Source organism: Ahaetulla prasina, chromosome 1, assembly GCF_028640845.1.
Source record: "Ahaetulla prasina isolate Xishuangbanna chromosome 1, ASM2864084v1, whole genome shotgun sequence".
Lineage (NCBI taxonomy): Eukaryota > Metazoa > Chordata > Lepidosauria > Squamata > Colubridae > Ahaetulla > Ahaetulla prasina.
Window position 1 is genome coordinate 280,547,392 of NC_080539.1, and position 14,480 is coordinate 280,561,871.

At 35.7% G+C, this 14,480-nt stretch overlaps 1 protein-coding gene across 2 annotated transcripts in view; it reads right to left on the reverse strand.

Moving 5' to 3' along the window:
• Positions 1–852: 852 nt before the first annotated feature.
• The window catches only part of METTL15 (methyltransferase 15, mitochondrial 12S rRNA N4-cytidine), a 75,955-nt gene continuing 62,327 nt past the window's right edge, over positions 853–14,480 (reverse strand). For both annotated transcript variants that reach the window (XM_058160924.1, XM_058160935.1), the window contains exons 5-6: positions 8,772–8,950; positions 853–1,354 (exon numbers count right to left, since the gene is read on the reverse strand). In XM_058160924.1, coding sequence (XP_058016907.1) covers positions 915–1,354; positions 8,772–8,950 — 619 coding nt within the window. In that variant the 3' untranslated portion in view covers positions 853–914. The remainder of the gene's footprint in view (positions 1,355–8,771; positions 8,951–14,480) is intronic.

Consider the following 14,480-nt stretch of genomic DNA (forward strand, 5'->3'; position numbering starts at 1 on the left):
AAGTGTCTTTTGACCATTTTTCATACTTAGGAACTTTATAGCATCCTCATAGTCATGTGATCAAAATGTGACCACTTGGCAATTAGCATATATTTATGACAGATGCACTGTCCTGGGGTCATGTGATAACCATTTATAACCTTCCTCCAATGGGGAAACTAGATTTGCTTAATGACTACATGATTCACTTATATGCAATGATTCGCTTAATAACTCTGGCAAAAAGGTTGTAAAATGGGGCAAAGCTCACTTAACAACCACCTTGCTTAACAACTGAAACTTTGGGCTCAATTGTGTTCATAAGTCAAGGATTCCCTATATACTATCTATACTGCTGCCCTTTTGATAGAATGGGCCACTTACACTTTATATATTTGAGAATATTCTTGCAGCCAGATTTATTCTCTTCAAGAAAACTAAAAATATTTACTTCCTGAATCTGCACATAATTTCTAGTAGCAATATAAAACACATTTTTTAATTTGAATTTATATCCCGCCCTTCTCCAAAGACTCAGGGTGGCTTACACTGTGTTAAGCAATAGTCTTCATCCATTTGTATATTATATACAAAGTCAACTTTTATTGCCTCCAACAATCTGGGTCCTCATTTTACCTACCTTATAAAGGATGGAAGGCTGAGTCAACCTTGGGCCTGGTGGGACTTGAACTTGCAGTAATTGCAAGCAGCTGTGTTAATAACAGACAGACTTAGTCTGCTGAGCCACCAGAGGCCCTTATTGCCCTAATTGCATCCTTACGTTCATAGGTTTGAGTTGGTTTCTTCGTCATCTTTCTTTTTTAGTTAGAAATAATGTGTGCTATGCAAGAACAACAAAGAGCAAAAAAGACATGTGTTCTCATCTTTAATGTAAAGAATTATTTTTTTCATACATTTTATGAAAGAAGATAAGATCATAGCTTAATAGCTCCTCTTAGTTTTGCTGAGCGTCCCCTGGGATTGTTTTTAATTTCGGTATCCTGGGGAGTGAGCACTTTCTTTTCTATAAGCTTCCATTTTGAACTACAATTTTCACCAAGTGATTCGTCCTCTCCTTCTAACAAGTCCATTCTTGCTCTCCTGATCTTCTGCCTTACACTAAGATTGAACCTTTCTGAAATGTCTACCCCATGCAGAAATCTTTTGACAATACGATCTTCTAAAGAATGGAAAGTAATTGCTACAAGTCTTCCCCCAGGTTTTAGAAAACGTTCAGCTGCCTTCAAACCTTCATAGAGTTCATGGAGCTCATTGTTGACGAATATGCGCAAGGCTTGAAAAGTTTTGGTAGCTATGTGTGCTGGTCTTGAAAGTTTGTCTTTTCGAGCATATAAAATGGTTTCTGGAAAAGCACCTATTTAAAAAAAGAAAAAATGAAAATGAAAATATTTTGGCATTTGAACACACCTGAATAAATTTACAGTCATTTTAACAGTTAACCATAGTAAATATCTGGAAATTGATGCCATTTTAATTTTGGCTTCCGAAATTTTTAACAAGCTATTGATAGTGTCTCTGAATCTCTAGGTTATTCAAAACTCAATCTCATTTCTGGTAAGTGTTGACATTATGCTGGTTCAAATTGACAAGTTGTAAAGAAATATTTTACATTATTTGAATTCATAATCAGCCAACACAACTTGTTTCAATAAACAGTAGCATCCAACTTCATATATTTTATATACACTTGAAATAAAAATAATTTATTTTTACTTTTCTGGAAGTTTGCAGTCATTTACATTATTCACCTGTTTTATTTGGCACCATGAAATGTAATGAACATTAACTGTTGCTGTTTTCCAACAAATGGATTAAAAATGTAGTTATTTTATTTCATTTTGTTTACAATCTCGCTATTTCTCCTATCAATCTGATTCTGACTTGATGCCAGAATTTCTTACTAAAAGACTTACCAGTGGACAAAATTCCTTCCTATTGCTTAAACTGCATTATTAAATAATGGAAATGAGGGCTAATTTTGGTTGTCTTGAAAGGTTGGGCATATGCCTCATTTCCATTTCACAATATGCAGAATTTACAATGAATCTCTACATTTAGATGGAGAAAATGTTTTGGTGTCCACAGCAAGTCATAGCTTTTAAATATTTTTCATTTTAGATTTATAATTTAAAGCATCATATATATTTCATGTATATATGAAATTTTCCTTTGACTGGAGCTTCTTGTGAGCAATTAAAATCCTTATATAAGATGCATGCAATTCATATTTAGTTAGGCCATATAATGTAATTTCTGTAAGCATGAATAGACAACAAATTATGAGTAGATGAAAAATACATTCATCTAAGGAAGCCTAGTTCATCATGGCATGGATTTATTTGCCTTAACTGGCATTTGCAGAAACTGGGAGCAATTTACAAATCCTTGATAAATTGTTCAGATTATATATTAAAATAATGTGTCATTATCATATAAATCCAGATGTTCCAATAGAGCAACTCTCATAAACCCATAATTATGTTTTCATTTAATTTATATACCACCAAAACCTAGGGTTAACTAGAGTTCAGCAACATGTGGAGAATCATACAGTGCTTAGCTCTAACGTTAAAAATGGCAGCATACAACTCCGACTGAAAATGTTACTGCAACTACAAATGCAGGCCTAAGAACTTGCGTACAATGTAATCAACAGTTTTATTTTGACATAGCCATATTTTTTTTTTGCGGATGTTTCCAAAAAGAAAATCAAATACGCCAAGACAAATGTTCATTTAAAACTAAAGTGCAAAAAGTGAAACCCACAAGTATTTCTCTTGTGGCCCCTACACTATCCGAGACTTGGTTCAAATTTTGGCTTCCTTCCAAATTTAGTCTTTTCTTGGCACTTTTTTTTTCTGAATTAGGATAAGGGGGAAAAACAGCTGTTACCATTTCATGGTTTAACTCCCCCCCCCCCCGACCAACCTCTTCTTAGAATGGATTCTAGCATGGTCCATTTTTGAAGTATAGACCTTGCGATACAACTTCCGAGTCTGACAAAGCCCTTCCGCTGCTAGGAATTATGTCTCTCGCTTCCAAAAGACTACTGGAAAATTATATCTGGGTTTATTGTAGCAGGAGGGTTTGTAAAATATGTATGTATTTTATGCCTTGGGGACCTCACAGCCTGGGAACTATTTTTCCTGAATTTATAATACATTTTTTTTAAAAAGTATCTCAATTATTTCCAAAAATATGAAGTATTGAAGGCAATTTCAGATGCTTAGCAAGGCTTCAATTATACCAACCTGAAACTGGGAGAAAAATAAAGATAGCTAGCATAATAAATAGGACAATGTTGCATGAGGATATGCTGAGCGTCAGAGAGGAATACCCATTGTATGATTAAATACATTTCCACTCAGGAAGACAGGCATGCCTTTAAGTGGAATTAGAGCAAGGGTGGCCAAATATGCCATTTTTGAAATTCTGAAGTCCTCTAAATTCATCAATTGTTAGTTTCTGGTGCTTTTTCATAAAGACCCTATTTGGCAACAATCTGCTTTTCAGATTCCCACCTTCTCAAAAAACCTCAAAGTCTTTTAGCTGGACCTTTCTGCAATTTCCAATTTTATTGACAGTTTTTGGGATATCTGTTAGAGGCTCATTTTGAGAATATAGTCCCCATATGCTATGCCTATGAAATGACTGGAGAATTTAGTTTGAGGCAAGATAGGGTTTCTAATTTTAATTTAATTTAATTTAAAGGATTTGCATGGCATATGTGTAGATAATGCTCAGTTTTCTTTCCCCTCTTTATGTCAATCTCTAAGCTTAAATTTAACCCTAAAACTCACTGGGGTTCTGAGTAACTGCCTGAAAGAAAGTCACTGAATGGCTATGGATCAAGTGAGAAGACCAGCTGTATAGTGGTAAATCATAGGAACAGAATTGATAATTCATAAATAAATAAGGATTTGATCTGTGTTGAACAGATTCTTATTCACTTTAAAAAACGCAGCCTCACAATGGAGAGACCCTTGAATCACAAATACCAGCTGTGAACAGGAACACTTTCACCTTAATTTTCTAAACCAGCTACCTCCATTCCTTGAAAGAGAAGAGCTATCCATGATAATTAGTTTTGTTACCATTTTAATTTGCAATACTCACTATAAATAAAACATTAATGAATCATACACTAATTACCTATATACAGTTATATATTAATTATATATTTGCAACTTAATATATAAATTAATTGTTTTGGCTTATATGCTGCTGTTATTTTGTCTTGTACATTATAAATATAGCTAGTCCTCAATTTATATTAAAGGGTCAGGCTCAAGGTTGACTCATCCTTCCATCTTTCTGAGGTAGGTAAAATGAGAACCCAAATTGTTGGGGGCAATATGATGACTCTGTAAACTGCTTAGAGAGGCCTGTAAAGCAGGCCTCTCTAACTATGTCTAGGTGCTATTGCTATATGACTATTTGATTGGTGACTGAAATTATGAAAAGGCTGAAAAAAGTGACTTATGACTGAGTCATAAGGAGTTCTGGGGAGGTCCATCGTTGCAGTGTACCCTGGTCACATGATCCAAAAATCAGGCATTCAGCAACCATACAAAATTATCCCAGTTACAGCATCTTGCGGTCATGTGATTGACATTTGCAATCTTCCCAGAGGACTTCCCTCAAGCAAATCAATGGGGGTGGCCAGATTCGTTTAATGACTGTGTGGTTTATTTAATAACCACAGGAAAAAAAAGTGCAGTCACAAGGAAGTAAACACCAGAAACCAGCAAAAGCTACCAAAAACCACAGTCACAAAACCCTATAACAGTAGAAAATGTGAGCCAGTTGTCAAGCACCCAAAATGCGATCAAAATGTGACATTATCTGTGTAGTGTGTGCCCAGCTGGAAACTTAGGAACTGGTCATAAGGAATTCTGGGGAGGGCCATCATAATTTCAAACAGTTAATAAGCAGCTGAACATTAAACAAAGACTACCTCTAATAGTAAAAACCCTACAAACATTGATAAATATATACCTTAATAGTTTAGTTATACTATCTATTGTCATAGTTGTCCATCTATTAAGAAGCCCCTATGAACTTCAACAGATTAGCATATGATATCTAGGCTAATAATTGAAAAAATAAATTTGATCCTGGAGTGTATTGATGTACCCATTTCCAGTTTGTTTCTAAGTAGAGATCAAAGTACTGATTATTTGTTTTAAGTGTTTTAAATTTAGATTAGAATATCTGAAGAACATTGCCTTTTATATAATGTCGCACTAAGCTTGATAAACAGATTTTTTTTCATATTTTAATAATGATATTGTTCTTTGCTTTTGACTACTTTTCCAACAAATGAATATGGATACAAAGGTTGCAAAATAAAGAAGTAAAAGACCAGGAGGAAGCCAGAGAAAAAGCAAAAGAAATAATTTGGTTATGCTTTCCCTCCTAATCTCAGTTTAAGCAGAATGAGTCCAGTCAAGAAAATGAAAATGGATAGACAGAAAGATTTCATTCTTCACCATTGGTGGCTCAGAAAAAAAAATCTAATCTAGTTTACATCTTTGAAAAAAAAAATAGAAAATAAAAAAAAATGCTGGCAGAGGAAGAAAAATCTGCTTGGTAACAAGCTTTACTAGAGATAATAATAGAACAGAATAGATTTCATTCATAAAAATACCATGCTTCTGGAAGATAAATGATTTAAAATCATTTATTTTAAAGGAGAAAGTATCTGTTGTTTAGTTTTAGTCTGAGGATATTCTGATATTATATAATGATAAAAAAACCTAATAGATGTTCATGTGAAAATGCACTAAATTGTAAGCTTCTGAATTAAATTCACACTATGCTTGCCACCATGCAAGACTTCTTTGTGTGAGAGAGTATTATGACAGACTTTAAAAATTAATTCTTGTTAGAGGAATTTCCTGCTGAATCTGAATCATATTTAATAAGTTTCAATGACGCAGCTTATATCCTTTCATCGAGGAAATGGTAACAAATTTTAATATCCAACTAAAAATTTTCAAATTATTAATTAAAATACTGTGAATTTGGACCAATCTGAATAAAATTTGTTTACCCACTATGACTGTTTAAAGAGATAAATTAGCTTATACATTTCAATTTCTCTACAAGTTAAATTCTCATAAGTCAATTACTACGTTATTACTATATTAGATAAAGACAAAGAAAACTAAATTTTATTTTTGCTTTTTTGATCAGAAAGAATAAGATTTTTTCTTTTCTTTTTTTTGAATCATTACAATGGTTCCTTGATGAACTATTATTTAGATTTCATGATTGAACGAAGAGTTGGATTCAATGCCAAAAATGACCCTTTTAACTTTATGATTCTTTCTGTGAATAAACACATTGTGTCATTCTAAGAGTTTAGAATAGATTGCCAAATGTTATATATTATATGACAAATATATTTACTGATATGAGTCATGTGAGACCCAGTTTGGTATAGTAGCTAATGGCACTAGGCTGGAAATAGGAGACTGTGAGTTCTAGCACTGCCTTAGGCGCACAACACCAGCTAGAAGATTTTGGGACAGCCACTCTTTCTCTGCCTTAGGAAGAAAGCAAGCGCAAACCACTTCTAAAAAATGTTGCCAAAAACCTGCTTGGACTTCTTCAGGCAGTTACATACCGCCATCACTGGAAAATCTGCCTTACTGTGGTTTTGCCAATATAATTTTTCCACCTGATCATGAAAAAATAAATTGATTAAAATTAAATTATTGCTATTGCCTATCTAATATTGTAAGGCACCTACCCATCCTATTAATTGAAAAATAAGAAATTATGAAAAATGACTATATACAAATGTTTTCAGTAATCCACAAAGAGAAAAGATGAAATAAAGGATATTAGGAATATTTCCTTCATATGGAAACCAAGAGCTAAGTTAAATAGGTTTAAATAGTTTAGAGACAAATATCACCTCTTATCATGGGATATTTATTTGCCAGTAGATGGCAATGTCCATTCTCCAGTAGTTTTGAATGTCCGAGTACCTCCACATGTTCAGCATCCTGAAGCTAGCAAAACATTCTCATTAACTACACAAACCTTGAACAACAATATTAAAAGGATCTATTGTGACAGGAGCACTAGTGGAGAAAGTGGAATCACCAAATAAGAGGAAAAAAAGACATTTTGGGGGATAATTATGAGCCTTTGAAACCCTCTCACATTTTTCAAGTGTTCTGCAAGTTTTGTCCCAAAAGCTGGTAAAAGGCTGAGGAGATATTTTACCAATTTGATTATAACTGTTACTGTATAATTCTTGGAAAGGCTGTGTCACCCGCCTCCTTCCTGACATTAACATAGTACTGAAAGAAAGGTATGTCTAAATTCAGAATTATACATATTAGGTGTATGGCCACTGTTTAAATTGTGTAAAGATATAGATATTTCCAAATCTTTGAATCTCTACTTAATGAAACAGCCATCATTACTATCTGAGCCTCTAGAACTCTGGAAAGATGTTAAAAGTCAGATTCAACCATTCTAATCTTTATGAATCAATCATCAGTCTCCACAAAGGCAGGTTGATATTTGTTTTCTCAAATTTATATGGCCATTCATTTCATGTGAAGTGATTCTGGGCTTGTACAATAACACCTACTATTAAAGTATACTACAAAACCACTTAAAAACAATCAAAACAATAAAACAGATAAAAATGCTAGAAAACAAATAACAGAGAGAACAAGGTGAATTAATTTGAAAAAAAAAATAGTATTTGTAAAATTATAAACTGTGGAAAGCTGCCATAATTACAATCACTATACAAAATGCATACTCCATGTTTTTGCTGAGCAGCTTTAAGATCTATTGATTTTTAACAGGAGTTAAATCACACATCTAGAAGTCTTTTAAGACCACAGATGGTAGCTTCCTATAAGAAATTGTGAGATGATGATCCATCAATTATTTAATGATTAAAAACCTGCTGTACAGCAAAATCTGCCTCTTTTTTTCAAGTTCTATATACTCATGGATCTTCAAATACGGGTTGGTACTTATCTGAAGTACCCAGAGTAGGTTTTTTAAAAAGTCAATAATAGCAGCAACAATAGATTTATACTCAATGAAAACAACTAAAAATTAAAAGTCTGAGAGGGGGAGTGTATGATCCCATCCTGCACAAGCCAGTTTTCTTTTCAACTAGCTTTTGTAAAGAAAAAAGACCATATTCAATGAATCTCCCTGGGAAGGGACTTCAAAAGAAAAATCGCAGAATTCAAAGGACTCTATATCTGTTCACCAAATTCATTCAAGACTGGACCATTTTATAGGGGTGGGTGGGATTGTCACAAAGTCCTAAGCATTTCTCCAAACATGTAGTCATATGTTTGATTAAGTCCTCTTAATTTTATTAGTGTCAGTGATTGAAATATCTTACGAATCAGCCTGTCTTTACAGCCAATAGATAGCACGATGTATAAATAACCAACCTGTCTTATAACAAAATAAGATTGTGGAAATAAAGACAAATAAATGGTTTCGTTCAGATAGGAAAAGGTTTCTTGCCTTCTATTCTTATCATCTCAGATTTCACCGTGATACGCAGAATTATAAATGTCATCATGTAAAATCTATTATTAAACTAATCATCATTCGACAATATAAAAAGGCAGAGCATATGGGGAAAAAATAGCTGACATCAGAGCAGGATAGACAGGATTAGATCCCGCACGATTTCAAGTACAAATAGATCCCACTGGGACTTGTGGATTAATATTTTTTCCCTTTCGGACACTGCACAGAATTAATGAGGATACCTGCAATAATGCTGGCAAGCTGCCGCGTTCTGGTGATGGGATAGATGCTGCGTGCCTGAACAATTGTTGAAGCTATTTTTTTGGCATGCTTCTCCTCCCCATATGTTTTCAGGATGGACGCAAGTGCCTGTTGATCTAAAGCATTCACAACATCAGCAGCAGTGGGCGTGTCAGGATACCTACGCACAAGAACAGCCAATTAGTTCACTGACGTCAGCCTCCATTGACAAGGGGTGAAGCTTCACAGCATTAAGTCAAAGTCAAACACACACTTGCTGCATACAAGTACAGAGATTTTACAATAAGAAAACAGAAACTGCTTCTATCTTTAAAGTATCTTCTTAAACATACATATAGAGGTTTATTCCCATCATAACTTTTAATATTATAAAGTTGACGAGTATAGCCATAGTTCAAATAAAGACAAAATATTGCATAAAACTAGAAGGTGAATTTATTTCAGAAGCAAACTCCCCCACCCCCCCCCGGAGACCTCGCATTGCTTTTTCTGTTCCCTGATCAAAAAAGAGAACCTTAATCTCTCTGACCTTTTTCCTCAAATCTAATATTATGGAAAATAATCTACCATGAAGAAAATGTGAGGTATTTAATGATCACTTAAAGGTCTCACCATTCAGAAATGGTATTAAAAAAAAAAAAAGAATTGAAATCAATCAAGTTCAGTCATGTTCCTAAAATACCAGGAGAGGAGGCAGGAAAGAAATATTTATTTTAATTTGCCTTTTAAAACTGAATACAAATACATACCATATATGTACACACACACTTTTGACTTAGAATGTTTTATGAAAGATGTTTCATAAAACATTGGGCGTATCTGGTTACAATAAATATAAACAGGGCAACTGAATACAGATGAACCAAGAAAAAATATAGCTATTCCAATTTCTTTGGGGAAAAAAATGGTCATAGAACCTGGTTTGCATCAATCTACCAGTTTCAATAGTGTTCAAAACAATGAAAAAAAAATTCTTCAAGAAGTTCTTTCAGTAGGAAACCTTGAAGGAAGTTTTGTTGAGTTTTGAAGGAAACAACTCCTTCAAAATTATTTGTACTGCTTTAATTTTCAAGTTATTTCAGTCAATTTCAACTAGATGAAAGTTTTTTTTTTAAACAGAAAAACATATGTTTTTAGAAATGTTATTATCCACAAAGACCGGTCCAGAGCAATCTTCTCAACATAGCCACTAAAATCTAGGAAATCTTTAATTCTAGGTAACAACAGACCAAAAGGACAAAAAGTAAATTAGAGGAATTTAGGTATTTTTCCTTTCTTTCTAAACTTTTCCCCAAATTAAAGCTTGACGTAGTGTCACTTCCCGTCTTGACTATTGCAACATGCTCTACATGGGGCTGCCCTTGAAGACCATCCGGAAACTCCAGTTGGTGCAAAATGCAGTGATTGCATGGTTTTGTGCAGATCCCGGTGGGCACATGCATTATCTCTCCTGCAGGAGCTGCATTAGTTGCCAATTTGCTTCTGGGTGCAATTCAAGGTGCTGGTTGTCACCTTTAAAGCCCTTCATGTCTTGGTACCAGGTTTTCTGAGGGACTGTCTCTTGCCGGTCACATCTACCCAACCCATCAGAGTGGGGAGGCAGGGAATGTTGTGGGTTCCATCCCCAAGGGAGATACACCTGCTGGGACCCAGAAGAATGGCCTTCTCAGTGGTGGCTCCCTCTCTCTGGAACATCATTGCCCCAGAGATTAGAATGGTGCCCACTCTAATACTCTTCTGGAAGGTGCTGAACACCTGGTTCTGCCAGCAGGCCTGGGAAACCCAGAGGAGGATGGAGCCCACTAAATGGCTCGTGTGATCTGCGGTCGCCGGGGCAGGGGGTGGGTGTGATTTTACTATATTAATTTATTTGATTCTTTTCATTAATTTTATTGTTTTAAATGTGATTTTATATTCTGTAAGCTGCCTTGAATTGCCATGGGTGAATAGGCAGCAATATAAATTTAATCAATCAATCAATCAATGTTATATAGTTTGATTATTTCCACAATTGTCTAAATTTACTTTTAATTTGTAATCACAGCAGGTAGCCAAGGGAATTTGGGATTTAGACAACTAAAACGGGACCGCCTACTGCTACCAAATACCTCCCACCGACCCGTGCGCTCTCACAGAGAGGGACTCCTCAGGGTGCCGTCAGCTAGGCAGTGCCGTCTGGCGACACCCAGGGGAAGGGCCTTCTCTGTGGGGGCTCCCACCCTCTGGAACGAACTCCCTCCAGGACTTCGTCAACTTCCGGACCTCCGAACCTTTCGTCGCGAGCTTAAACACACTTATTCATCTGCGCGGGACTGGATTAGATTTTAAAGTTATGGGTTTTAAGGGGTTTTTATTATTTATACTATTTTAAATTTGGGCAATAGAATAAGTTTTTTAATTGTTGTTTTTAATCTGTATTTATATGTATTTTAACTGCCTGTGAACCGCCCTGAGTCCTTAGGGAGATAGGGCGGTATATAAATTTGAAAAATAAATAAATAATAAATAAAATAAATAAAAACTGCTTCAATTCTTTCCCGTGTTAACTTTAATCACACTTTCATTTCAGTTATAACTCCATTCAAGTTGATGTAGAATTGCTACAAGATTCTTATAGTGGTCTCTCTTTTGTTTAGTAATTTTATCTCTTCTGAAAGTCTGTGCATTAGTAAATGACAGTTTAAAATTCTGCTAGCATTCTATACTACTAGTTCACTGTCATTATCAGCAAAAACTCCCATTATCCAGAGTCTGGTATGAACTGTTAAGAGTCAGATGACAATTTATTACTATATTACAATTGATCACAAAATCAGCCATACATTTAGATTGGATTTGGCATTTTTATTCATCTATCACAGGGGTGTCAAACTCAAGGCCCGGGGGCCGGATTCGGCCCACAGAGTGCTTATATCTGGCCTGCAGGGTCACCCTGGAAACAGTGACGGACTGGCCCACAGTGCCTCCGCCAGTCAACAGAGCTTGGGAGGGCCACAGGCAACCCTTGAAGCTCCCTTTTTGCAGGCAGAGGGTTGCAGGAGGGTGTCGCAGCTGAAAATGGAGCTCAGGTGCCTGTTTTTGCTGGCAGAGCACTCGGGCCACCACAAGTGACATCAAAGTGGTCACGCCCCCCCTCCCCCAGGTCAAACACAACCCTGATGTGGCTCTCGATGAAATTGAGTTTGACACCCCTGATGTATCATATCCTTCCCAAGGATCTGGGATATCTGATAAACATATTGTCACAGGATGTAAGCTTTTCCAAGTAAAGCTGCCTTTTTCAATTAATTGATAGTATTTTTGTCAATGTCAATGGTGTTCAAGTGGTAGTCCAGATGTTTTGGTATTGCTGATAGGCTCAGGAAGCCTATCACTATTGATATTATCTTTGCTTTCTTCTGCCACAGTTGTTCTACTTCTAATTACTGTATTATTACGGTTCATTGCAAAGACAGTTAGATGTTTAGAGTGTATTTTACTTTTTTATCTACCTATCAAGTCTTTCAAAGATCTTGGATACACAGATGTTGCTTGATGATGTTAAAGTTACCACTGTAGGACATAAGCTGTTTCAAGTAAAACTGCCTTTTGAAATTGACTTATAGTGATTTTGTCAATGCTAATGATGTTATAGTACTTTTGGTACTATATTTGCTTTCTTTTGCTATAGTTGTTCTACTTCTATTTGCAGATCTTTGTATTTTTGATGTTTTCCAGTTCTTTCTCTTTTATTTTGCTATCTCCACATATTGCCTCTCCCAATATCCTTACTTCTTTGTCTTTGTTAGTGACAATTGTTAAGTCTAGGGTGTTATGTGCCAGATGTCTGAATATTTGAACTGAATTCCAAAGCATATTAGCTTCTTTATTTTATTTTACTTCTCTATTTTATTCTCCAACCTGTTCTTGCTTGCAGGAAAATGGTATTTCTTGCACATCTTCCAATGTACCATTGTGGCTACTTTGTCATGCTTTATTATAGTCGTTCTGTGCTACATTTTTGTAGCGCCTAATTAGGTAGTAACTGTTTCTCCAGCTTCATTGCAAATATGACATTTGCTGTCTTCTCAATTCTGGCTTATATGCATTTTTTCTTAAGCCCTGGTCTTGTGCAGGCAGAACTGTCCCCTCTCTTCTTTCAACTTTCCTCCTCTTTAACCATTGTCCGGTTTTGTTATCAGCTTTGCCTGCTAACTCTCTCTGTGTGTTAGTGTGTGTTTGTGTACAATGGCCAAGTAGTACTTTGCTTTGCCATGTCTCTTTTCTGTTCTTCATTTGGTCTTTCTTTAGTCCGGTTTGGTCTCTTTCATATTGAATAAGTTTTCACGATGTACTAGCTTCAGTACATCTTCTTCATTGCCCTTTAGGTATTCTTCAAATGCCCTTTTTTCTTCTTCCTGTTTGCCACATACCCTACTCACCTATGCCCCTTGATAAATAAATAGTCTGTCAAAATCTTTGCATGGATAAAGGACATGATTCACTATCATTATTTTCCTCATCTTCCTCTCAAGGACTGCTTGAGATCAATCCACTATTCTACCTGTGTATCTAATGACTGGAATCGTTGAGGAGTTTACTGCCTTAATAGTAATTCTTTCACTGAGTTTGGACTTCTTCACTCTCATGATGTATTCACTACCTTCCTCTTAACTACTCTGTGCTTGATATTATCAGTTTGAAGGATGCCATGGTATTATATGTCTTTTAATTTTTGATTGGGATATGCCCAAAATTGGATGAAAGCTGGACTGCTATATAAATCAATCAATCAATCAGTCCATCCATCTTCTTAACCCAAATTCTTGATGTTATTTCCTTAGGGTATTTTGATTCATCAGGGTAAATGAAGGGTGGCACATTTATCTAATCCAAACACCATTGCAATGTCATGGCTGTATATATAGACCGGGTTGAGTAGTGATTCTATTTCAGATGTGTTTTCGAGGTTTGATATTCATGGCCTAATGTAGGATTGCCAGATGCGTCACGTGCTGGCCATACCCGGTTTAGTGAAGGGGGAAAAAAGTCCTGATACGTCATGTGATGCCGCCGTGACGCTGTGAGTTTGACCACATCCTGGCCAAATGTGTTCAGTGTTGTTGGCAGAGAAATTAATGCAATGACAAACAGTAGTGATGACAGTGAGTCTCCTCGAAAGATTCCTTTCCTGATGTTTAACTTCTCCCAGTCTATCACTATTGACCAACAACTGTGTCTTTTACTGTGCTATTGATCTTTCTGATGTTTCTAATGACTCCTGCTATTTCTAGGCCCATCACTGGCAGGGAGTCAAATACCTTCTTGTAATCAATCCAAGCTACAAATTGGTCTTCCTTCTGCAATTTAAAAAAAAAGAATCATTTTGTCAGTTAGGAACTAATCTTTTATTCCTCTGCTATTTGGGCAGTTTCCTTTCTGCCAGGATGGGAAGAGCTTGTTTTCAACTACATGGAATCAGCTACAACATTAATTAGCAATCTGAAAATAGTTGGTAAGTAGGTAATTAGCCTGTAGTTGCTTGGTTTTGTCCCTTTTGTTGTATATCTGATTATCATGTGCCAGATATTAACTAATCTTCAATTTCATCTCCTTGCAGTATATTGTTAAACTGCTTGGCAAAGAGTGTGTATAAACCCATGCAGTTTATCTTCACCTGGTGGTGACAATACTTGATTTTCTTTGTGCTG